Source organism: Hyperoodon ampullatus (genome assembly GCF_949752795.1).
Source record: "Hyperoodon ampullatus genome assembly, chromosome: 1".
Classification (NCBI taxonomy): domain Eukaryota; kingdom Metazoa; phylum Chordata; class Mammalia; order Artiodactyla; family Ziphiidae; genus Hyperoodon; species Hyperoodon ampullatus.
Window position 1 is genome coordinate 56523781 of NC_136914.1, and position 27740 is coordinate 56551520.

Consider the following 27740-nt stretch of genomic DNA (forward strand, 5'->3'; position numbering starts at 1 on the left):
ACATAACCAAGCTGGTGCAAATGATTTTCAACTCTTGGTTTGGATATTTTGAGTATGTTGGCTATCTCCTATGTGGTATAACGTTGATTGTTCTCAATTAATATCTCAACTTGATAGCTATCAACTTCAATTGGTCTACCAAGCCCTGGAGCATCGTCCAATGAGAAATCTCCAGCATGGAACTTCGCAAACCACTTTTGACATGTTCAATCAGTCACAGGACCTTCTCCATACACTGCACCAATTATTTTTTAACGTTTCGGTTGCGTTTTTACCTTTCTTGAAATAATAAAGCATAATATGTCGAAAATGTTGCTTTCGTTTTCATCTTCAATATTAAAATGGCTATGCAAAAATTCACCAATTTTGATAAGCTTTTTTAAAATGCATGCTGATATGACAGCTGTCACAATACAATCTAACAAAATTGTTTTGAATCAAGTTAAAAGCATCTAAGTACTACTGGAGCCATCTTATGGAAAAAAAAGAACTTTCTGGCCAACCCGATATATTCTATGTCATTTTATTGTCTTCTCTGATAAGCTGCAGGTTTCTTGAGGGCAGAGAACTTACATTTGTGGCATCATTCTCAAATATGTCACCTTATGCAGTGTGATTTCAACAAATATTTGCAGTATGAATGAATGACAAAAAGAGAAACTCTTAAGCCAAGTAGCTAAACCCATAGGCCAGATCCCTTCTGTTAATACAATGCTTAAAACATCTGCAATTGGACATCATTTTTCATTACGTTCTTTGGGGGCAGATTGATATTGGGGTAGGAACTTGAAGATTAACTAGTATATTAGCCTTATTTCATTTATCTCATTAACCTTCTAATTGTTTCATAATCCCCAAATCAGAGACATGCAAGAAGGGGAGAGCACTAGCATATTTCCACGGAAAAGAAAGAAAAAAATAGTTCTGTGAGCATTAAATATTATGGGCATGCATCTTAGGTAATCCAAGGCACAAAGGGGGAGTTTGCTTCCAAGGATGGACAAGGTAAAAACTGGTTTAACATGTACTGATTTATAGGGATTGGGATAAGGGGGGAGTGGAGATGAAAAAGACCTTTGTCTAAAGCAAGCTGTATCAGTTAAGTTGCTTTTGGTTGCAAGCAGAAATTCAACTCAAATGGATTAGCAACTAAATAAATTTGTTAGCTCATGTAGCTGAAAAATTCTAGCTGTGAGTGGTTTTCAAGTGAGAAGTGATCAGGCAGAGCTCAACAATGACACTGAAAATGTGTCTTTTCTTTTCCCTTGATTTTCACTTTGTTTTCTGAATTTCACTTTGTCCTTAAGTTGGTTTTCTTTGTGGTTGCCAAAAGGATGTCAGTAGCTCTTAGGCCTATTCAGTACCCTTGGTCACATCACATTCAGAGGCAGAGAGGAGAAGGAGAGGGAAGAAGAAGGGAGGGGAGAGAATGGGGCAGGGGAGGAAGGCAGAGGAGGGAAGCCCCCAGCTACCTAATGAAATTTTTCTATTTCACTTTGATTGTGACAATATACATCACATGCCCAACAGGGACTTGTTTGTTTGAGTTAATCAGTACCTCCATCTCCCCATGGAACTGAGGAAAGGAATGGAATGGGTATGGGAGAAAACCAACTATCTTCTATATCAACATTTTTTGTTTTACAATAAATACCTATCGCTGTTGCTCTACATCATTATGCATCAACATCAACAGAAATTTCCCCTCCTTCAGGGTGGGAAACTAGAATACTTGTGTGACTGGGTTTAAACAGTCAATTGTAAAAATTAGAGATTCCTTTTTACTACTTTTAAGAGTAGGATGTGCACTTTTAATTAAGAAATAGCATACAAGTTGAAATGTGTTAATATTAACAGAAATAATGGCAGTTATTTATTCTAAAACAGATGGCTTAACATGCTTTGACTCATCATTCGATTCCATTGCTTTTGCCCTTAGATGAGAACACTTAGGGAAAAACAGTCATCATCAGATTAAAAGAAGGACCATTCCATGTTTCAATGGGAATAAAACAAGTGGGCTTAGAGTGCTGTTATATGAACTGCTTTTGAGACTCTCATAAAAAATGTTTCCCTAACTATGTTTTTTTAACAATAAAGTAGAACAAAATTACTTTCTTCTTAAAGTGTGCAAAAAAGGGCTTCCCTGGTGGCGCAGTGGTTGAGAGTCCGCCTGCTGATGCGGGGGACGTGGGTTCGTGCCCCGGTCCGGGAGGATCCCACATGCTGCAGAGCAGCTGGGCCCATGAGCCATGGCTGTTGAGCCTGCGCATCCGGAGCCTGTGCTCCACAACGGGAGAGGCCACAGCAGTGAGAGGCCCGCGTACCGCAAAAAAAAAAAAAAAAAGTATGCAAAAGAAATACTGAAAGCAGTATTATTTTTGAAGAAAAATATTTAGTAGTATAAAATGTTTAAATAATAGTGAAGATTGTGAACTGATGATTCGAACATATTGTTTCAATATGTTAAATTACAATATAAAATATTTGTTATGTGTTTAAAATATGATATACTGGTACAAAATTTTAAAGTTAAAGTCTTCCTGAAATTGCTGAATTTTAGATCTAGAAGGGATCTTAGAAATCTAGTTCAAATCCACCAACTTACAAGGAAAGATTAACAAACCTGAGAGTTTAAGGTTCAAATAACTTGTCTAAAGCCACATAATTAATCAGTGCAGAAGACTAGAGTGCCCATTTCCAGACTAGAAACCCACTGTTTTTCTTCCTTTCAACATACATGAAATATTAAATCACCTGTACAGGACAGCTGGATATCAGCAAAAGACATGTTACATATATCATTTTGAGAAAAAAATGAAGTCTAGATTATTCTACCATTTGTTAAGGCATAAACCTAAAGTTATATACATTTATCCAGATACTGGTTATGATTCTATTAAAATAGAAAACCTACTGGTTAGGATTCTGTTAAAATAGAAAAAAAAATAAAAACAGTAAATGAGGAAAATGTATAGGAACGAGAAAAACAAGGAAAATGAATCAGAAAGTGAGACATATTTGATTCGGTGAGATGAATTACATTAAAATTGCCACTGCATTTATTTTTAACATAGTCATGTAACATACAGGAATAATGTTAAAATTAGATACAGTTCACCACATTTCTAAAGAGGAAAAAACAGTATTAGAAAACAGTAATTATAAAGGCTATAAAATATACCATTGATTGATGATGCATTTGATTAATAGAGAAAGGGAGAAAAATGACTTATGTATGTGCAGAGATGGCATTGCTAATATATATGAAGCACTTAAGTTGTTTGTGGAAGCTAGAAACACGACTTAGTTCTGCATGCAGAGTAAAATTTAATACAGTTTATAACTGAACAAGAGTGGTTTTAAATGAGAATTATTTTCTTGTCTTCTCTTATTAAGGGAATCAAAACAACAGTTTTGTCCTATTTTGCTGACAGTGGCTTCTGCAGTGTGATTGCTACTCAAGTGGGAGAGAATAGAACATCATCTACATCATTTTAAGAACTTGAGTTGGCTCCTAGAAATGTTTATAATTGTGCTTGCAAAAGAGAGCAGGCTCAGCACGTTGGAAAATTACTGGTCAATCAGCAAGTGTTTATTGAATCCCAGGTATGTGTTCAGAATCCCAGCCCAGTTCACAAAGTGGGCTATAAAACATAATGGCAGTTTTTTCCCCCTATTGAGGACTTTAGTGGGAGAAGGGATATTGGAGAATAATATCAACGCCCATGGAAGGAAGAGTAATTAAGTGCTTTAATTAATAAATGTGGTCCTTCAATGTAATTACAAATCAGAAGGGGGAGAGATAATTTTGAATAAGAGCAGCCTGAAGGCAAATGAAAGAGAGAATAAAATCCCAGAATCTTTAAAGATAGAAAAATGCTTTCCTTGATCTCATTCAATGATGGGATGTCGTCTGTTTCTTGAGGCTGTCCATTCGACTGTTGGGCTGTTCTGGCTGACTCCAGAAAAGTTTCTTTACATTGAGCTGAAATCTACCCCTTTTTAATTTCCATCTATTTGCCTATTTTCATGTCTCAGCTGCTCCAGTCCTTCCATGTGGCAGAATTTCAATGCAAGTAATAATATTACCACTCAGTATTCTCTATTCTGTCAACTATGATAAAGGTGCCATCCTAGTAGTCATCATTTTATACTCTATAATTTATCAAAATCCTCTTTAAATAGATTAACTAAAAATGACACAATACTCCAAATGAGTATTGGCTGATGAGAATACACAGGAAACATAACTTTCCTTGATCTTCTGGATGCTATACTTCTATAATTACAAAAGTAAGAGTGTATTAGCTTTATTAGCACCTATATCACCCTATCAGCTCATATTGAGCTTTAGGGAGTTTCATTTGACCTCTCCCATAAACTTCAGTAAAGCAAATTCTGTAAGAACGTATATATATATATATATATATATATATATATATGAAGGATGAATTTAATTTGGATATATATTTTATAGTTATTGCTGTTAAATGTCCCTTGTTGACTTTTGACTCATTCTTCTAGCTTGACAAGATATGGTGACTCATGACCTGATCATCCATAACATTAGCTTTTTCAACCAGATTTATGTTAATAGTAGACTTGATAAATAGATTTCTGGATTTTCAAGAGACCCATGCAATAGTACCTCTTCACAGAGTTGCTGTGAGAATACAAATGAGATAAAGTAGGGAAAATGCTTATCACAGTATTTAGAAAATAGATGTTCAATAAATGTTAGATCTTCTCTTTTCTTCAAAATAAATATTTGAAAAGGACATAAAGAAGTACAGAGCCTCCAAGATAAAATTGATCTCTTTATTGAAATCCTTTGTGTTAACCTACTACAATTTTCCCTAATTACACCAACAGTCAGCTTTAATTTTTCTGTCTTGGACACAAAGATATAATTATAGATCTTGTCAAATACATGTTGGTAAAGTATATCATTGAGTTGGAGTGTGTAGGAAAGGTAGAATGTATATAGAGGATAAAGAGGGATGGAAGGAAATTAGTGCAGGTCAGGTGTCCACAGAGTTATGAACAAAAGCCTAGACACAGTAATAAAGTAGGTTGATTCAAAAGATTAAGGGATGGATATATGTTGGTGTGAGGTGGAAAACACCCGGTAATAAGTGCTTGGTTTTCAAGCACAAAAGGAAATAGAAATTGATGCAGGAAGCAAGAGCAGCCAACAGATGACCTTATGTCCAAGGTGGGAGGCGTGAAGAGGAAAACATCAAAGAGTCTGTACAGGGTAACAATGTTAGCCAGATAAATAAGAGGAGACTGTCATGGAGACAAGCTCTGGTAATAATGGGGGCCAGAAGTAATGAAGACTAAAATAATGGTAATGATGATGGAGTGAAAATTTACTCCAAATTCAGATAAAGATGAAAACAAATTGAAAGAGAATTTTAAAGATCATGCAATTAGAAATGCATAAAAAGGAATGGGAGAACATTTGAGAAGTATGACAGAATAAAACAAATTTAGTTTTGATAATTCTCAAAGTGTGGACCCAGGGTCAGTAGCATCAACATCACCTGAGAACTTGTTAGAAAAGCAAATTCTCAGGCTCCACCCCAGATCTACTGAATTTACCAGTAGTAGTTTGTTGGTAAAGGTTTAACAACAAGCTCTTCAGAAAAAAAAGGGGGGATGAGTGGGGGGAAGCCCTGATTTGTAGCATTTGGGGATTTCTGATTTCCCTGATATGTATACTCCTACTATGGTCAATTTCAAGGCACAAGGGACATGGAGTTGGTGAGAGATACACATAATCAGGTCTTCAGACCCTGTACTAGACTACTCTGTCACAACATTATTGAGGTGAAGCTATAGCGTGTATCAGAATCACTCACATACTTGTCAAAATACAGCTTGGCCACATCACTGGGGTTTCTAATTTATATGGTCTAGGGTGGGCCTAACTCTTGCATTTCTAATAAGTTTCAAGGTGACACTAATACTGATGGTCTAAGGACCACACTTTGAGAATCACCACTCTAAGGGTCCCTTGGGTCACCTTATTCAGAAATTTAACTGGCATACAGAATGAGTCTTAATTAATAAAGCCCCATCAAATCAAGTTTTGTCTACTATATCTGTTTGTAACCAAAATCCAAAGAGTAGTTTTTCAGGTCTCACCTTCCCTGAGTCTCAAGTAATAAGTGACATAAGTTAAACACTTCCTTCTAGTGTTTCTAGTTTCCTAAACTAATTCTCTACTTTTCCACTATTCCACCTTCTTATGGTTTTCTTCTTGCTCTCTGGTTATTTTTTCTCAGTTGCTTTTCATGGGTTTCTCCTCTGCTGTTAGCTGATGTTGGAGTGCCCCATAATTATAACCTTCCTTCCTTCCTCTTCTGAAGACTAAATTCTCCTTTGGTGTTATACCATCCCATCCAATGGTTTTAAATATAATCTATATGTTGACAAGTTTCAATTTTCCTGCCTAAAGCTCTTCTCTAAAGTTTACACCGGATCTCTCTTCTCCACCTGACATTTACACGTGATTATCTCATTCCTAGTATATTGCCTAAATAGAACTCATTTTTCACATCCCCAAATGGCATCTCCTCAAATCTTTTGCAGTTCAGTAAATGACACCACTGTTCACTCTGATGTTTAGACCCCAAACCTCAGAGTCTGTGCCTAATCATGCTCTTTTCTCACCTACCACATTCAATAAACCCTACCACTACCATTTCCAAAATATTTTCTCAGTGTTATAGGTTTCACTATCTCCATAATCACCACCATAGGTTGAGCCATTATCATTCTTTCCTAGACAACTGGATAGCCTCCTAACCAACTCATCACCTTTCTTTCACTCTTGTAACTCTATCATCCATTTGTCATACATCAGCCACTACGCTGATTAAATTCCTCCAGTAGAACTGTAGTTACCTACTTCACATGGTCTGACAAGGTCTAATCCCTGCCCTTTCCTTTTCCTTCCTACTCAACCCTACATCTCTTCACTCAAACAGGTTGAATTCATTCCCATTTGGGGGCTTTTACACAAATTTCTTCTGCCTGAAAAGCTTTTTCTTCAAAACTCCACATGGTATGTTTTTTCTTGCTGTAAAACTATCAACTCAAATGTCACCTCTGCACCCAGGCATTTTTTGCCCATAGTTCCTTTCTATCTCAGCTTATCTGATTTCCCTCATAGGGCAGCATGCAGCACAGTGGGTAACAGTATGGGTTAAAAGATCAAGCTGTTCAGATTTGAATCGTAGCTCCCAGCTCCTTATCCCTCTGACTTGACAAGTTACATGAATGTTTTGGACTCCAGTTTCCTCATTTATACAAATGTGTAAATAATAGTACCTGCCACATAGGTTTACTGTGAAGATTAAATGAGTTAATATATAAAAAAAGTATTTAGCACTGGTCTGGCACATACAAAAGCTATGTGTTAGCTATTATTATCCAAAATTATCTTGTCTATCTCCTTGTTTCCATACTTATTATTATTGCTAGTTCTCGTATAGAGTATAAGCTCCAATAGGACAGGCACTTTGACTGTTGTATTTACTATAGTATCCTCAGTGCCTAGAAAGTACCTGGTATGAAGCAGGTCCTCAATAAACATTTGTAGTATAAATCAATGGATCTTCTGTGTTAAGTGACATGACTCCCAAAAGACAATACCCATTGACCTACATGCAAAGTCTAAGTTAAAAATCCCATATCTTCCAAAGAGATCTTTCTAGAAACTATTTGTTATGAAAATTCTGTCTTGAGAAGTACTACCCACGACGGCAACAAATGACCTCATTTTATTCATACTTGTGTTCTGAAAATATTTCAAATCTTTGTCTTTGTATTTTGTGATTTATAGGAAACATCTGGCAAAAAGCAAAACCATCATTATTATTTACTGGCCATTGACAGTGTACTAAGCACAAAGAAGCAAGGGTTTCAACAGGAATGTGGTTGTCACCTCTTTATTCACTTATCAGTAAAGCCTGGCTAATAGGTACTTGCCTCCCAGGTCACAGACATAAGTATCTGCTTGAGAACAACCATAAATTCTTCTTGGAATGCTGACAGGGAGTTTTGCACTCAAGAGCTGTGATGGATCCTTACACTTCTGACTCATTTCCCCTAAGCTGCCTCACACTATAGTCTGCTTTCCTATCTGATGGCCCCTACTCTCAGATTGGTACCAGACCTATCTGGAGGCCAAAGTCTCTTTCCTTAAAATGGTTTATCTCACTACTGTATTATCCATGAACTATCTCTATCTACACAACAGTATTTCTGGGAAAATGCAATAATACCTTTAGCCAATTACAGGGTTGTTGAGAGGGAAAAACAAACAAACAAAATGTACTCTAAATAGAAGTCAAATATTGTACTAGAATAGGGATCTAAAAACTGGCTACAGGGGCTTTTCTGTTCTTGTCTTCTCTTTTTTGGGAGGGTGGGGAAGGGGTGGGAGGAGTGACCTCAAAGGTCTTGGGAAATAAATTCGAAGGACTTAAGGCAGGCAAACATTTCCAGTTTGCCATAGTTTCTCCCAGACTTACTTACACCCTGCCTGTCCTTATATTAAAGTAACTTCTCTGGCCTCCACCCTCCACCAACCTCATTTAAATATCTTCAACATCACCACCAAAAATATTCAACAGCACTTATATGTGAGGGATAGTAAGTGTACACTTCTTGGGTCAGTATTTCACCTAGGAATGGAGCTAAAGTCTTTGGGAAATATTTATTTCTTATTCAATCATTCACTTGTAATTAATAACTTTCCAGATTAGAAAAATTATTTGAAATGGCTCAAAATAATAGGCATACAGAGTCATTGTTGATGTAGAAATGAATAATACTAAAAAGTAGAAAGAAGAAGCAAATTCAACAAATACCAAGACTAATATAGTTACTGAAATTGAACCTTAAGTTTACTATGAACTCATCTATAGTCATTACCTCAAAACAAATACATGAAGTTACATAATTTCATTAACTGATAAAAGAGACAATGTTCAAAACAGTGTGATTTTTTAGAGTAAATTCTTAAAAAATTTAGTATATTGCCTGAATCCTAAACAGGCGATTTAAATATAAAAGAATACTTTTCAAGAAAATGAGAATACACAGCTTGAAACAATTCAATCTTTTAAAGTCAAATTGTTCTTTCTAGCATTATCCATGTATGGGCTCAAAGGGACCAACTATTGCTTTATTATCTTAAATATATACTTTTATACCCAGCTACCTGCCCATAGAAGCTTTTTTAATCAAAAGCTTTGACTATTAAATATTTGAAAATACTATAGCAAAAAGACATGATTAACACATTGATCTATCATTTTTTGCTCATCCTGTTAAGTAAACAGAGATGTTAATTAAGTGATTTTAGAGGACAAGAATTATATTCTAAATTCTTCCCCCAGTGTGCTGGGTAATATTAGAGAGCTCATTTAACCTCTCTGGGATTGAACCTTACTCAGTGTGATAGCTTAAAGAAATTACAAAGCCTGTTTAAATAATAAAGTGATACATACATATCAAATAGGACTGCTACCCTTTGTGAAGAAGCCAAGGTTAGAATTCTGAAATAGCAAGCCCTAAATACGTGAGGGTCATAAGGCATTAGAGACTCTATGTTGAAAGTAAAGATTTCTGGGAAATTTTATCACCTTTTTTACAGAAAGGAGAAATAGAAAAAAAAAGTATATGTTCTTTGGAGAATTACACAAATATGAATAGATAAAAACTCTGTTGAAATAATTCCTCTAAAACCAAGAAGAATGTTAGTATACAAATCCTGAAGAAATTCTTCCTTATACATAAAATTAGTCCAATGATTTGATGTCACAAGAGTTAAGTATGAAAACTCTGGGAATGCACCTGCCACATCCCAGTTGCATGACAGATGGTCATCTCTTCCTCAATGTACTTTGTTACCAAGTGTTACATATTCAGAAGGTGTGTATATGTTCAAAAGCAGATGGTATGATTATTTTGTGAGATTTTTCACTCACATTGTTTTCATTAGATGAAGAGTGGAATTTTATTACAATATAAGTACAGTGACTGTTATTTCTGAAAGCGTAGGTCAAAACACAGATTAAATCTACTTTTAAAAATATAAACTATTCAATGTGTTATTGATACCTTGCTACTTATTAGAAACACCATTTTGACTTGTATAAATTCCCCAACCTAGTTCATTCTATCTTATGGAGCAATGACCTTATAGCTTCTGGACCTCAACACAGTTCTATTTCACTCCCCTTGATCTGGTATCTGCGCATTGCCTTTTATATTGAGCACATGTGATAACTGTATGTCTATTCAAATTGTTTCCCATTCTCCTAGTCCTGTTCTCTCTGGGTGACCCAAAATGGCAGAGTATTTTATTTTATGGAACACTGTCAGCAAAGGCAGCTTTAGAACAGAAACTATAACATTAAAAAAAAATAATGATTGGTCTACATATATTCTTTTCACATTTATTCTTAAGTCTATTCCATTGCTCTCTTAAAACTGACTTTCCCAGGTCATTGCCCTACTCAGTGTATATTCCAAGAGACTGAGAGTCATCTGATAGTTCCAAGCTTCTGATTCAGTGTGGGTGTGGAAGTGGAACACCCTTTTCTTGAAAAGAATGCAGAAAATCCCTCTAAATCTAAATCGGGATGTAGGGGTCAGTGGCATTGTCAATAACAACACATAAAATGAGAGTTCAGAGTCTTTCAGTTATAGGACTATAATTTGGAATCTTGGTCTTATTTATCGCTTATCAAAAATCTGCAATAGGTCCTATTCATATTTAACTCCATGAGGCTGTGCTCACTGAATTAAAACATAATTTAGAGAACACAGCTCGAATTATTTAAAGACCTACTGTACTGTATAGACACTGGAGATGAAAAGCAATATTGAAAAATTAACTGGAAGTAAAAAGTATGGTAAGACTCTAGAGTAAAGTCTGCGAAGTGGGGATTCCCGGTGTTTTTCTTTTCCACAGTTAGGTTTACTTTTCAATGCCTAAGGAAAAAAAAATTTAGAATTATATCGTCCAGCTCCACTCTCCCCTCCTTTCCCACAATGCCACCAGAACCTCTCTTGTTAAGATCACTGCTGACTTCCGAATTTCCAGCTCCACCAGAGACTTGTCAGTACACATCCCACCAGAGCTCTCTGGAGCACGTGGCAGAGCTGTCCACTGTGCTGACATGCTCAACTTGCCAGGCTTCCACCAAGCCACCTGTTCCTGAATTTCCTTTTACTTCGATAACTGTTCTTCCTCAGATTCTTCTTCTTCTCTCCTAGGTGTCTTTTCTTAAGGCTCTGCCTTTGATTCCTTTATTTTCTCTTGCTCTTTAGCAAACTGGTCCTACATGTATGGTTCTAACCATTGCCTCTGTATGAATGGCTACCATATCTAGCTGTGATATCTCAAGTTCTTGTATGTGTTGTTTGCTATAATCTCAACCTTATCTTGAGAATACCTTAAATATATTTAAAGTATTACTTGGATGTTCAGGTAGCACTTTAAATATATTAATTCCTGCCCTAAAGTGACTCCTCCTTCCTCATCATATTTACAATTTCTCCTAATAGAACCACTATCCTCCCAGGTATAAGCCAAAACTATCCAAAATTTATCCTCTTTGCCTCCATCATCACCATCATTTAATTTGTTTTCAATTTCTGGCCAATTTATATCGTCCATTTATAATTTATCCCATCTATAATTTTTATTCTCACATCTCTGATTCAAATTCTGACTTCTGTGTATTATATTCAATAATCTCTTAACTGGTCCTGCCTATCCCTTTTTCCACCCAGTTGACACAGAGTTTCCAGATTAATACCCAGGAAGCAAAGCTGTGATGATGTCAGTCTCCTACTCAAAACCGGTAATGAATTGCCATCCTTTACTAAATTCCAAATGTAAATTCTTTCATTTGGCAGTAAGAGTTATAACCTTTGTTTCAATTGTGGATCCAACCTCTCCCTTTTCCACAGCCTATGCCCTCCAACTTGTTCTCAAATGAGGCAATATCTCCTAGAAAGCACTTGGAAATGTGTGGAGGCATTTTTGGTTATCACAAAGATTGTGCTGGGGGAGATGGTGATTGTGTATCTAGTGCCCTAGATTCTGGGTTTTCTGGCATGTAGAACCCCACCTGGCCTTTGATGTTGTTGTCCCATACAACAAAGAATTGTCCCACCCCAAATGCCAGGAGCTCCCATTAAGAAACAGTGTGGCTTAGACAGATTAAATTACTTACTTTTTTCAATTTCAGTTATATACTTTTCCATCTCCTCTGCTTAGAATGCCCTTTTTACATTTTCCCAAATGTCCAAATCTTGCTCATCCTTTAAGGCCTATAGAAAATGTCACTTTTCTGAGAGTCCTCCCAGAGTCCCCTGACATGTATCTGTAGCTTCCATGGCATTTCATGTATTCTTCTCTAACACCACTTTGTTTCTATCAATACCTGGATAATACATTTTCCCTTCTCATTGTAAATGTAATGTAGTAAAGCTCCGTCTTACTTTTTCCTCTGTAAGTAGAGGCTGGCACAGATCCTTTATGCTAACATACTTAATATTATAGCATATACCATGAGCGTAAATGAGGGCTCTAGCATAGACTCTCTGGTTTGTGAATAATCCTGAAATTACTGCCTCAGCCTTCATTTGGAATCACAATTAGTTATGGCTACTTACTTTTAAGCCATTATCTAACTTTGATCCCACGTCCCCACTAAAATTTAATAGCTGAGACTTCTCTTCTACGCTTCCATTTCTTCTTCTAGGACACATAACCTCATAATTTCTTAGATAAAGCCCCTCCTAATCGAACCCAGACCTCACTCCTGAGAACTGTTTTAGTGGCTACCCCATGAATCTTTATTGCCTGCTCCTTGCTTGCCCTAGTTTCACAGATGCTCCTGATAGGTGGTCACCAAATATTTGTCAAATTAAAGAGATCCTTGGGTTGAGTGGAAGGGAGTGGCCAACTGTGTAATCAGGATAGGATTTAGAACAATGATACTACAATAATATAGAGCTTAATTTCCAGGCTTGGAAAGCAACTGTGTTCATAGCTTTCTCAGGCACTGTCTCTCCATATAAATATCACAGCATGGCAGAGAAGAGACTGACTCTAGGCTTCCAGTTGGAAATCATCCTAGACAGTCCTGAAGATCAACAAGCCAATCATAATCAGCTTTAAAAGAAATGATCACCTCATTTTAGCCTGTTTATGTCTTGCATGACTCTTGGTTTCCAAAATCTTAGATTTTTTTTTTTTTTGCCATTCTCTGAAAAGAAATAGATTAGGTATAATTGTAAAAGGCCTGTCACAACTCTCACAGGTACACTCTGGGATTGTTAAAAAATATGATTATTCTAAATTGATTATTTGAGTCCTACACTGTTTAGCTGCAAACAAAACATCCATCATTATCATCTACAAAAGATGAAAAGAAAACATATCTGCTTCCCCAGAGTATGATACTTAGACAATTAAGTACTTTCAATTCATAGATATGACAGCTCCTTGATCACAAAAACAACAACAAAAAACTCATACAAATCAGGACATACTTTTCCATTTGAAAGTGATAGCCCAATGTCCTTACTGAAGCATGAACTAAATACAGTAACACATCATAACTTTATCAGAACAAGCTGTTATTATAACAAAACTATCCTGTCCATGCAGAGACAGATAATGCTAGTCACTTTACATGATTTGTACTTCAAGCCAAGTGTTATATTGGGACCTTTTATCACTTTGGTTAGAAATGGTTAGAAACTGGGAGTTTCTATACTTAGAGAACAAAGAAGGATGAGGAATAATGCTGGCTTTCAGCATGCTCCTGCCTATGTCTACAATGCAAAATAAGTTTATGCAGATATAATCATTTACTCTATAAAAATGTACTGAGTGCCTACTATGTGTCAGGCATTATTCTTAGGGTACGTCAGGGAACCAAAAATACCTACCTTCATGAGGATTTTATTTTTCCACGTTTAAATATAAATTCAGGTGATCTTCAGTGCACACCCTCCCCCAGGTGCTTTGTTCTTTTTATACTTCACAGACTTCTATGTCTGGGCAGCCTCGACTTTCCTCCCTACTTTTCAACATATCTAATATACAACCCTTTTAGAAAGTAATTATAGATTTCCAATAAGCAATTTATGAAAATATATCCCCAAGCATATGACTGAAAATAAACTAGATGCCTCTGCAAGTTGTTTTAGCTCTGTCAGGTCATTGGATACCATTTGATGAAAGGGATAAACAGAAGAAGATGAAACAAAGCTATACGAGATATTGATGCAAATGTGACAGAGATTTGAAAATTTGACTTGATTTTGGAAAGTCTAAGCACCTGTGAGAGTCTGCCCAATTGAGTGTAAGTGTATTCACCGTAAGGGAAAATATCCAAAGTTTTCCCATGTTTTTTACTAATTAAAGAATCTTATTTAATACCATCTAATACCTCTACCACCCAATCAAGAAATTCTCTTTCCAACATCTTTGACAAGGCATAGCCTATTTGACTTCTGTTTAAAAATCACTTCCAGTGATGAGGTAATAACTAATTCTGGCTTAAACAACTCATTCCTCTTCTACCGAGCCCTTAAATTGCAGGGCCTGAACCCACGTGGTATTCTAGATGTGGACATTTCTGTGCCAAGTACAGTGGGAAGTTTCCCACATTCTACAAGCTAAGCCTCATAATCACTTTAAAGCTGTAAGATGGTCCCCATATCATGCTACCGACTTATAATGCTGTGTCAGCTATACAAATGTCACCTGTTTTTGATGAATATCAAAGTAGAAAATACATTAATTTTGAGTAAAAAGTTGAATAAATTTTACTTAAAAAAAAATTTAACTCTATTGACCTAATTTCACTATAGAGCATGAGAACGCTTTCATGGACCAGTGTTTGGAATTCACTGAACTAGATAACAAATGTCCCTCTCAACTCCTGTTTTTCCAGGTGCTTTTCATAAGCAATGTTTTGCCTATCCTCTTGTGCAGTAGATTTTATTTAACCTAAGGCTCTGACTTTATATTTACCATTTTAAATGTTAGCTTATGAGTTTTCAAACATTAGTCCAGATTATCAACATATTTTAGAACCTTGAATTCTTTCTCCTATTTGTTCCATATGCAAATACAAAATGTTTACCTTTAAAATAACCTTCCAAGTTACTTGTTAAAATGGAACAAGGATTAGGCCCTATAGATAGTGATAGCTTTATCCTTCTGCCAGGTTGAGTTCAAATAGCTATAGTACTCCAGCAATGCTATCATTCAGATCACATTTCTCTCCTTTAAATAAAAGACACATCCAATAGAAGATCTCAGGATTGGGCATTAAAAGGCTTGTAGGCCAACTTCTTACCCTCTACACAATAGCTTGGTCTAAAGATCACCCTCCTTACCTTTAAATGTCTGTGGCATTGAGAAACTCCAAATCCCTCCCTCTCAACAAAGTCCAATTTCCTCCAGGAGAGCTCCTTTAGAAAATTCATTCTATACTGAGATAAAATTTGTATCTTTCTAGCTCTTGCTCATAGGATGTAGTTCTGCCCCTTAGGGACCTTCAGAGCAAGTCTTTCACATCATAGCCCTTTGAAGATTTGATGACAGTGATCATATTTCTCCACGTCTTACCTTTTCCTGGCTAAAAATTTCCAGTTGCTTTTAGGAGTTTTTTATATGGCATAGTTTCAAGTCATATCACTATTTCAGATATTCTCTGCTAAATATGCTGCAAGTGACAATCTTTTAAAAGTGTGACACCTGTAACTGGGCAAAGTATTACAGTTGTAGTCCTCTAGACACAGTAAGAACCAGGATGATCCACCTAGTTCACTGAAACCTAGGTGAATTCAATGGCATTTAACAAACGGGAATTAAGTGCAGCCCCATTAGCTCCTTCTGCCCTGTGTTTTCTCAACCTGACTCACTCCAGAATTAATCTAGAATTTTTTAAATTGGTTAGGTTTTGTTTTGAAATTAAGAAAATACCTATTTCTGGTTAAACTCAGAGTCCTTAAAGAAATAAAATGAGATCTGAAAGTATTCCTCCTGTTTCACTTCTTGGAAGTAAACACTATTAAAATTTTCATGAGAACCTTTTTGAAAAATTTTCCTATGAGTACATAAACATATGGCTCAATCATCTCCTTTTTTTCACATAAGTGGGATAATATACATACTCATGTGAAATATACCTTTTTCAATTATCTTGGGTATCTTCCATATCAAAACACATATTGAGCTGACTTACTACTTTAAACAACTTTTTACATTCTCTGCTACCCAATATTTAGGTTGGTTCTAGCTTTTGCCATAACAGATTAAGTTGCATAAAAATCGTGCTAATAACAAACTGGTGGTGCCAGAGGGGACGTGGCGGGGGGACAGGCAAAATAGGTGAAGGGGATTAAGAGGTACAAATGTCCAGCTGTAAAACAAATAAGTCACAGGGACGTGATGTACAGCATAGGGAATACAGTCAATAATACTGTAATAACTCTGTATGGTGAGAGATGGTAACTAGACTTGTGGTAATAAATTCATAATGTACAAACATATCGAATCAACATGATATATACCTAAAACTAATATAATACTCTATGTCAATGTTAATTCAATTAAAAAAAGATTTTAGAAAACTTGCTCATGGACTTTTGTGCATGTGCACACATATATCTGTACTATAAATTGCTGGAAGTGGAATTAGTGGACCTATGCACATATTTTATTTGAATAAATATTGTCAAAATGGAGCTTACATGCACATATGCATACATACATGTGTACATGCATACATACACAGGCAACTGGGGTTCACTCTAGACCCACTAATTCCGAATTTCAAGACATACCATATAAAAAATATTCAGCTTGAGAAAATAACTTTGAAATACAAAGAAGGTTGAGAATGTTTTAGAACTTGTTCTTTGATGAAAAAATGTTAAATCATACTAGTCTTTTCTGACAGCTACACCACACTGTTGATTCACACCAAGATTACTATCAACTAAAACTTCTAAGCCTTTTGGAGAGTAGATTTTTGCTAAGCTATATTTACTCAATTCTCTACTTTTAAATTTGTTTTATAGTGCTCAATATCCATGGTTTAATATTTATACCTATTATATTTCATCTGGATAGTGATATTTAGTCCATATTTTGAATATTCAAATTCTTTGAGACTGGACTCTTTCCGCTAATATAGTTCCTTTATCCTCTTATTTTTAACTGAAAAATTTAAGAATGTAATTCTATAATTTTATCCAAATCACTAGTAGAACACTGAAATGAGCTAGGCCAAGAGCAGACTGCAGCCCAGCAGTAGAGGTCTCACCCTTGGTTAGCAACTATACATTAATCAATCATTTTAAGGATTTTGTTTTTCATCAGTTACAACTCAAACTAATTTTAAGGTAATTTTTTTTTTACATTGTCAAAAAAAAAAAGACATGCCTTGTTAGGAAAAGTATCATAAAAGATGTTGCAAAAAATCTTGCTGCCCTCTATGAATATAGAATGATTTAACATTCTAGAAACTCTATCATTCACTTATATATTGGACAAATAGTTATTGAGCATACGATATATGCTGCATTTCTGCTAGGTATGGGAGACATAAGTAGTGAATGGGAACTATAAATCATTGCCTTCATGAACCTTATGTTTGAGTGTGTACAATGTATAATAAAAAGTAACAAAATAATATAAAATATAATTTCAGATTGTAGTAGATGCAGAAAGACATACGTCATATAATATTACTTATATGTGGAATGTAAAAAAAGAGACTTTAAAAGAAACAAATATGGTGACATAATAAGTTATAGCTGAACAAGTAACTTAGGGAGATTGATGTCTGAGAAGATGATATTTGAGCTCAGTTCTCACAAATTAAACATAACAGAAGCAGTCCATATGGCCATATGAGAAAAGCACACTGGAAAATTACCAAGTGCAAACTCCCTCAGGTGGGAAGGCACTTACTGTATTCTAGAAACAGGCCAATGTGCAGAGATCTAATGAGTGAAAAGGAAAATAATATGAAGTAGGGCTGAAAGTTAAGCAGTAGGAATTTCATATTAAGTCTGAATAAGCCATTAAAAGAAGTTTGCATTTTACTGTAAGGGGCTAAGGAAAGCAATTGCTATGATAAACATTTTTTAAAATTTTACTTTGGCTTTTACGTAGAAAGTAGATTAGAGAGATATGAGTGTAAGAATGGAAACCATATAGGATGATATTTCTGTGGTCAAAGATAGATGATGGTGGCATAGGGTATGATGTTGACAAACGAGATGGAGAAAAGTATGTAGATTCAAGATAACTAAGTTTTGGTGAAGGTGATAGGGCTTGTTAATGGATTAAATAGGAAAACCAGCCATTAGATATCATTAGAATATAAACTTCACAAGGTCAAGAATTTTTGTCTAATTTTTGTTTTCTTTACTGTTTACTCCCCAGTTGCATAAATAACGCCTACCACATAGTATATATTCAATAAATATTTATTGAATTAAAAAAGTAAAATCTTTAGGTTTTTCCCCAGAGCAACTAGGTGAAAGGCCATGCCATTAACTAAAATCAGAAAGACTGAAGAGGAAGCAGAATGAGGTGGAGATAGAGCAAACATTTGTTCCATTTTGTCTATTTTAAGCTTTAGATGTCTTCTAGATATCAATGTGGAAATGTCAAGGGCAAACTAAGTATTTGAGTCTAATCTTTAGGAAAGAGGGCTGGCCTGGAGAGAAAAATTTGGATGCCATCAGCATGTGGCTATGGAATTTATTGTAATTAGTAATAAAAAAAATACTAAAGAGTCCCTGAAGGACATTTAAAAAAAGATCTGATTATGGAGATATATAAAAACATGTTTAGCAGTGGAAATATTTAATATCTTGAAGGAGTCATTATTCCATAAAATAATCTAAAACCTAAAACATTTTAACAATTTCAATAAAAATTCTAATACGTATTTTTATAGAACTTTGCAAGTAGATCCTGAAAGTTATAAAAGAGCAAAGAGTAAAGCAGTAATACTTTAAAGAAAAAAATGAAGTAACTGAATTTGCCTAGAAGATATCAAGATGTAATACAAAGTCATAATTAAGACTGTGACACCCTCATACCAAGACCAAAGACACAACACAACTCACAAAAATTACAGGCCAATGCCACTGATGAACATAGATGCAAAAATCCTCAGCAAAGTATTAGCAAACCAAATTCAACAATACATTGAAAGGATCATACACCATGAACAAGTAGGATTTATCCCAGGGATGAAAGATGGTTCAATATTCTCAAACAATCAATGTGGTATACCACATTAACAAATTGAATAAAAATCATATGATCATCTCAATAGATGTAGCAAAAGCTTTTGACACAATTCAACATCCATTTATAGTAATAAAAAGAAAAAGTTCAACGAAGTGGGTATAAAGGTAACATATCTCAAAATAATAAAGGCCATATATGACAAGCCCACACACAACATCATATGCAATGTATGAAAGGCCGAAAGCATTTCCTCTAAGATCAGGAATAAGACAAGGATTCCCACTCTTGCCACTTTTATTTAACATAGTACTGGAAGTAATAGGAACAGTATTCAGACAGGAAAAGGAAATGAAAGGAACCTAAATTGTAAGGCAAACAGTAAAACTGTCACTGTTTGCAGACAACAAGATCCAATATATGGAAAATCCTAAACCTGTTACCAAGAAACTATTATAACTCATCAATGAATTCAATAAACTTACAGTATAGAAAATTAATACACAGAAATCAGTTGTGTTTCTATATACTAACAAACTATCAGAAAGAGAAATTAAGAAAATAATCCAATTTACAATTGCATCAAAAAGAATAAAATACCTAGAAATAAATCTAATTAAGGAGGTAAAAGACCTGTACTAGGAAAACTATAAAACACTGATAAAAGAAATTGAAGAAGACACAAACAGATGGCTTTCTAATATCTTTATATATCAAGTTGATGGATTGGAAGAATTATTATTGATAAAATGACCATATTACCCAAGGCAATCTACAGATTTAATGTATCCCTATCAAAATACCGATGTCATTTTTCACAGAACTAGAACAAATAATTCTAAAATTTGTATGGAAACACAAAATATCCTAAATAGCCAACATAATCTTGAGAAAGAAGAACAAAGCCAGAGGTATCATGCTCCCTGATTTCAAACTATACTAAAAAGCATAGTAATCAAAACAGTATGCTATCTGCACAAAAACAGACACATAGATCTGTGGAACATAAAAAGGAGACCAGAAAAATGAAGGCACACTTATACGGAAATTAATCTACAGCAAAGGAGGCAAGAATATAAAATGGGAAAAAGACAGCTTCTACAATAAATGGTTTTGAGAAAACTGGACAGCTACATGCAAAAGAATGAAACTGGATTATTTTCTCATACCATATACAAGAATAAATTCAAAAGGGATTAAGACTTAAATGTAAGACCTGAAACCATAAAACTTCTAGGAAAAAACATAGGCAGGGACACTTCCCTGTCATGCCTCAGGGAACCACTAAGGGTTTCCCCTCTGCATCACCACCTCTTCCCCACAGAAGTGAAGGGAGCACTTCCGGGTTCAGCAATAACCTGGAGCCAGTGTTAGGTTGGCCCTGCTGGGCCCTGTTCCGAAGCTCTGCCTTCACTCAGTCTTTCTAGAAACCCATATTTGCTCATGACCGTGCTGGACAGCATCCCGGATGCGTGTGTGAGCCCCCCATGGCGGATACGGCCTGAACAGCCCCAAGGGGCAGGCGCAGTGTAATTCATGATGGCCAATAAACGACACGGCAATGTGGCTTTCTCGCTTGTTCACAGTTTATGGCTCTGCTTTGTTCTGCCTCTTCCTGGGTTGCATGAAGCAGCAAGCTTTTACCAATGTCCTTTGCTGGCAAATGCTCTGACTAGTGCTCTGAGGCTGCACCAAAGATTACCACACTTCCAGTTAAGCAGAGCATTCCTGGCCCACGCTTCGTCAGAGAACAGCTGCCACTACCTGTTCTAGTCACTCATTTTTGTCAATTCCCTACCCTGTTACAATGAGTATTTTCCCAGTCTTGTTATTTTACTTGCTTCATGCTGCCACATACACGAAAAAGGTCCTTGATGCAAAGGGTTCAAATTGTTTACCTCTGCTGAAAGCTCTCTTGGATAAATTAAGCACTAATCAACAGAATATTCTGAAATTCATTGCTTGTAATGAAATATTCTTGATGCCTACTACAGTTTTTATGCTTTTTAGTGGTCAACTAAGTTTGCTTCACCCTTTTATATGCTATAGATTCCTTACTCTTTGATACTCCTCTCGAAGAAATCCATATTGTTGGACTTTGTTTAATGAACGGAGGATTGTTGTTGAACATCTGATAATGAAACCTCCTTGCCCATTGTTTGTGAGAAGACTTTGTCTCCAGAGCATTGCCTTTATAAGCAGACTGGCACCAACAGTTGCATAGTTTAACATTCAGCTAAGTTATATATAATATAAATAAGCATTGTTAGCTGCTGGTACTTCTGTTAGGGATGGTTAATTCCAGATGTAAAAGTGACCTCAATGCAATTTACATAATTTACATAAATGCAACTCAAAAGAAAAATATTCATTTTCCTGGCATGTTAAATCAAGCCTTTTAAACACTTGCTGAGAAACTTTATTGTAATGTGTTGTTAATAGTTAGGGAAGTTTGAATCTTGTGATAAATGTATCAAAAATTCTTTAGATGCTGCTGTGCCTTTATCATGCAGTACATTTATTTCTCCGGTAAAAATAGCTCTAAAGTTTGTTTTCATCTAATTGGTAACCTGAATTTATATCTGGCATGAGTTCACTGTGGTAATATTAACATGTAAATCAGTAGATTTTGAGACAGTATTCTTTTGCTATTCAGTAATTTTGGTTGACGATTTTAACAAAAACACTTCCCACTGTAATTTCAAATTGTTTCTAAATTGATTTTGTGCTGCTTTGTTAGGACAGATTTATTTTGGATGTACCATTATTATAGGAATTCTATATATATCTTATACTATGACCTTCCAAAATTTTATTTTCATAACTACTTTTGTGGCTTTGAATATTTTTTAAAAGGCCCAAATGAAAGCTTGTTAACCAACTGGGTAAATATTTGTGGTCACCTAAGCGTTTTACATCAGACAGCAATACAGTAGTCAGTCAGTTTTCCTTTCAGAGATCCATTGAGTAACACTTCTCAAACAGGAAATCATTCTTTTAGAAATGTGGACACACAGGTTTTAGTATTATCATAGTTTACACAGTTACTTAGATCAGATTCTTGACTGCCACTTTTCTCGGTTTCTTAGGCTTGACTTGTCATAGACGGTTACAGCAGTTCAGATGCCTTTTGAAAGTAATGTAACTGAAGATTAAGCATATGACTAAACTTTGTATCTGTTCTGAAATAATAATGAAGATTATACATGCTTACCCATCATATCTGACTTAAAAGATTAAATAGAAAGGTTTATAGGAAAGGTTATTGATTGCGAATAGAGCCAGAGGAGTTGTGGGGGACATAGCGCACGTTTCAATGGCGTAATGCAGATATGTTTGTGGGGATTGGATGTATCATGCAACTGTGATTTGAGTTGTGTAATATGTTAAATACATCCGTTCAGCTTCCATTAACTCCTTTTTAAAATTCATTCTTATATTTATTGTTGCTTGATTGCAAATGTTTAAAACATTGCAAAATGTTAACATCAAGTAATGTAATGGTTTTTGTAACCAGTTTCCTTCTATGTGCATGTAACTTGGATTTCTCAAATATACTTGGTGACTTATCAGTGACGTCAGTTTTCTTTTTATTCAACTTTTTGATCTATAGAAATGTGATACCTACTTGATAGCTCAACTGTAACCAGCTAGCTTTGTAATTTTGTAATATTTATCCACTAAGTTAGAGAAGCCTTGTAATATACAGTTGATTGTGTGGGGGGCAGTCTTATTATCACTATGTATGTAATCTGATGGTTATAAAAACTAAATTTTCTAGAGCAATAAAGTAACTACAATGTTAAGTAAACAATAAAAAGAAACTCAGGCAGGATGCTCTTTGACATCGGTTTTAGCAATATTTTGGGGGGATAAATTTCCTTAGGAAAGGGAAACAAAAGCAAAAATAAACAAATGGGACTACATCAAACTTAAAAGCTTTTGCACAGTGAAGGAAACTGTCAACAAAATTAAAGGTCTCATACTGAATGGGAGAAGATATTTGCAAACAAAATATTCATTAAGGGGTTAAGATCCAAAATATACAAAGAGCTCATACAACTCAACATTAAAAAAAGAAACAACCCAATTAAAAATGGGCAAAGAACCTGAATAGACATTTTTCCAAAGAAGATATACAGATGGCCAAAAGGCACATGAAAAGATGCTCAATATCACTAATTATCAGGGAAATGTAAATTAAAACCACGAGCTGTCAACTTCACACCTGTCAGAATGCCTATTATCCAAAAGACAACAAATACCAAGTGTTGGCAAGGATGTAGAGAAAAGGGAACCCTTACGCCTTGTTTACAGGAATGTAAATTGGTGCAGTCACTATGGAAAACAGTATGGAGATTACCCAAAAAATTAAAAATAGAACTACCATATGACCCAGAAATTCCACTCCTTGCTTTTTATCAAAAGAAAACAAAAACACTAGTTTGAAAAGATATATGCATTGCAGTATTATGTACAATAGCAAAGATATTAAAGCAACCTATGTGCTCGTCGATAAATGAATGGATAAAGAAGATGTGGTAAACACACACACACATAAACACATACAATGGAACATTACTCAGCCATAAAAAAGAATTAAATCTTGCTATTTGTGACAACATGGAGAGAACTAGAGGAAATATGCTAAGTGAAATAAGTAAAACAGAGAAAGACAAATACCATATGATTTCACTTACATATGAAATCTAAAAAAAAAACACAAATGGACAAACATAACAAAACAGAAACAAAGTTATAGATACCAAGAACAGAGGGGAGGGGATGGGGTGATGAGATAACTAGGTGAGGGAGATTAAGAGGTACAAACTTCCATGTATAAAATAAATGTCACAGGTATGAAATATACAGTGTGGGGAATTTGTCAGTCATGATATCATATGTTTATATGATGATAGATGGTAATTAGACTTATCATGGTCATTTTGAAATATATGGAAATATTGAATCACTATGTTGTGCATAAGGAACTCATGTAGTGTTGTACATCAATTATACTTCAAAAACAAACAACCTCATAGAAAAAGAGACAATGTTTGTGCTTTTCAGAGGTAGGAAGTAGAAAGAGTGGGAAGTGGATAAAAGTGGTCAAGTTACAAACTTCTAGTTATAAGAAAGTATGTACTAGGGATGTAATGTATGCCATGGTTAATATAATGAAAATGGCTGTATGCTATGTATGAAAGTTGTTAAGAGAGTAAATCCCAAGAAAAATTTTTTTTTCTTTCTTATTTTGTATCTATATGAGATGATGGATGTTCACTAAACTTACTGTTGTAATCATTTTATGATTTATCTAAGTCAAATCATTATGCTGTACACTTTAAAATTATACAGTGCTGTATGTCAATTATATCTCAATAAAACTGGAAAAAGTTTCCATAATACTGTTGCAGTGATAAAGAAATGAGTCACTGGAATAGAATAGAGATCCCAGAAAATTGTATACTTTGGAACATATTTTAATTTATCTATCAATTTATATTTCATACAGAATAGGAGTAAAGAAGCTATTCAGATTTGATATGTATGTATTATACATGTATAATGTATTAAATAAAACATGTATTGTATATATATGCATGCATTACTTATAGTTTATACACATATGTATACAAATATATATAAAACAATGGAAACATTTAAAAAGTGTGTGTGTATGTATGAAAAATGGTAACATTTCACATTAATTGGGAAAGGATCAACTATTTAATATATGACGGTTTCCCAATGGTTACCACTGTAAAAAAAAAAAAAATCCCACTTCATTTAGACATAAAAATAAATTTCAGATGAAAAAAGATCTAAAGGTTAAATAACAATAAATCAATCTTTAAAAAAGAAAATGTGGGAACTATATAACATTTTTGTTGCAAGAATTTCTTGACAAAGCACAAACCAACAAACCATGGCACAGGGTAGGTGCTCAAATGTCTATTTAAGAAATTAAAAGATAGATCATATGTTCACATTAAAGTTCTTAAAATCTTTTATGATTAAAATATTATTTTCAAAGTTAAAAGAGAAGTCATAGTCAACAGAAGACATTTTTAATAAACCTAAGCAATGCAATTAAAAAAAAATCAAAACTAAAAATTGGCAAAGGGTTGAGGCAACTCAGAATTAGAAAGCCAAATGGTTAATAAATGTTTAAAAAAATGTTTTCTTGAGTAATCAGAAAATTATAAATTGAAACCAATGAGATACATTGAATACTATTTGGATTCAAAAGACATTTAAAAAATGACAGCATCAAGTGTTATCCACCACGTGGAGAAATGAGAATTCAGACTCTTGAGGGGCGTGTAAGTGATTCTGACACTTCAGAGACCTCACTGCAGAGTTCTGTTCCCTGTGGAACCTCACAGAAAACTGACATCAGTTACGAGATCTCAGGTGCAGGTCCTAAGACTGCACTTCTTCAGCCCGTGTTCACTTGTTAATCAACATTAAGTCTAAGGAAGCACTCTCCCTTACTGTTTCCTCAATATTCTTAGAGATGAAGTCACCAGCAAGGCAAATCAAGAATTTAACACACACTCTACTTTTAGTAAAATTAGAATCTAAGCAGATGTCCAGAGACTTGAAGTTTCTAATCATGATTATATTTCACATCCTTACAACATTTGTGGTTTTTATTATGAAATAATTATCCATACTATTTATTGCTTATTCTAAGACAAGGAAGGCATTTAAGATTGACCTTATGTGTATCCTGATTCATGGTTTCAAAACAATCCATCATCTAAAAATAATTCCCTAAAGAATGTGTTGCTCTTCAGATTTTAAAAAACTCCTGAATTGCAGACAAGAAAATATTTCTTGGCTTTTTTCAAACTCATGCCTTCTTTTGATAAAAGAGGGAAAAAACCATTAATGTCATATAATTTGAGGTTTCAAAATAAATAAGACTAAAAATAAATCAGATCTGTTAGACAAAACACTGCTTTGATTTCAAACCATACCTTTCACAAAATTCTAATATGGTCTCTCAGGATATGTTACAAGAACCAGGTGTTAAATAAAGAATGAGGTGCTTAGCAAACAACAAAGTATGACCTTAGGATAAGTCATTGTCTGTGTTTAAAACATATATTTTAAAATATTTCCACATGTATGAAAGTCTGGAGCATTACATATAATTTTTTATAGCTAGTTTATTGAAATAGTCAGTAACTTAGTTATCATACCTGTGGACACAAGGTTTCCAGGTGATTGGCTGCAACTTTGACAATCTTAATTCCATCTTCATTTGTTGACATGGAACAAGCAAGATTTGCCACCTTAAATACAATATAAAACAATGGAAATTATCTCAGATTATGAAGGAAATGAAGAAACATTTGTCATCCTAGACAAGTAAGAGTATGTACATGTCCATTGAAAATCTCAATGACAAACAACAGCATTTTCATAAATGTCACTGGTATCTGCTTTATGGACACATTCAGATAATCTATTGATATTAAAAACAACAAAGGGCCATGGAAAATCATTTAAAGCCAAAAGGAAGACTGGTGAGTAAATTAGTAAACCCTGTACAGTCTCTTGGTATCAACACCCAACCCATAATAAGATGCTAACTATTATGGTTTCCTATGGGACTGAAAAAAAGTTTACTTATGGATTGAATGCTGATAGATTCTTGGAATCTCATATGATTGTGGTTTATTTTAAGTTTGTAATTGGTTTATTATTTCCCAGAAGTCTATTATACATACTTAAGTTGCATTAAGCATGACTGTTATCTTTATTCATGTTTTATTCAGCATCAAATATGCTGCAAAGCTGGACAAATACAAGATAATTGAATTCTTCTTCCTGTTCTTGACTTTCTATTACAACTTCGTAGGCACTATTTGACATTTGAGCAGTCAATTTGATTCAAGCCCTTAGTAATACCCATATTCTTTTATACATTATTGCTTTTTAAACTCACACTCTTTTCCAGGGAAATGGGTGCCCTTTTAAATAACTACATTCACGTCTATTACCTAAGTCCAATGTTTACAAATAATTTCTTTATACCATGAATGAGTCATGAGAAAGATCATGGAATTCCTTTCTTTTCCTTTGAACCTCACTCTTATTCCCCTTGCTAACAGATGAGTATTCATGTACAGAGGCAATGTTTCCTCTAATCTACAAAATATGTTGTTGTCTTCATCACTGCAAAGAGATTGCTTTTCTAACAATCACTTTCCTAATATCTCTGTTAGTTATTACATACTTTAGCACATGGCAAGTTTTACTGATCAAATCCAATGCACTCAGTTGTAGAGAAACCACACTTAAACTGCATGCAGTGGAAGTGAACAAAAAACATATCTTTGGATGACTATTTGTAGAGTACCACAAACTGTTACTTACATGGATTTGCAGGCTTTGCTTT

General features: G+C 34.7%; 1 protein-coding gene and 1 pseudogene across 2 annotated transcripts in view; one reads left to right on the top strand and one right to left on the bottom strand.

Moving 5' to 3' along the window:
* CTNNA3 (catenin alpha 3) overlaps positions 1-27740 on the bottom strand; it is a gene marked incomplete at both ends in the record, with an annotated part of 1638358 nt that overhangs the window by 565756 nt on the left and 1044862 nt on the right. Inside the window, 1 exon segment of the mRNA XM_079710492.1 lies at positions 26539-26631. Coding sequence (XP_079566618.1) covers positions 26539-26631 — 93 coding nt within the window.
* On the top strand, positions 20815-21551 carry LOC307057507 (transmembrane protein 33-like; annotated as a pseudogene). Its single transcript has one exon. The product of its transcript is annotated as a transmembrane protein 33-like (transcript).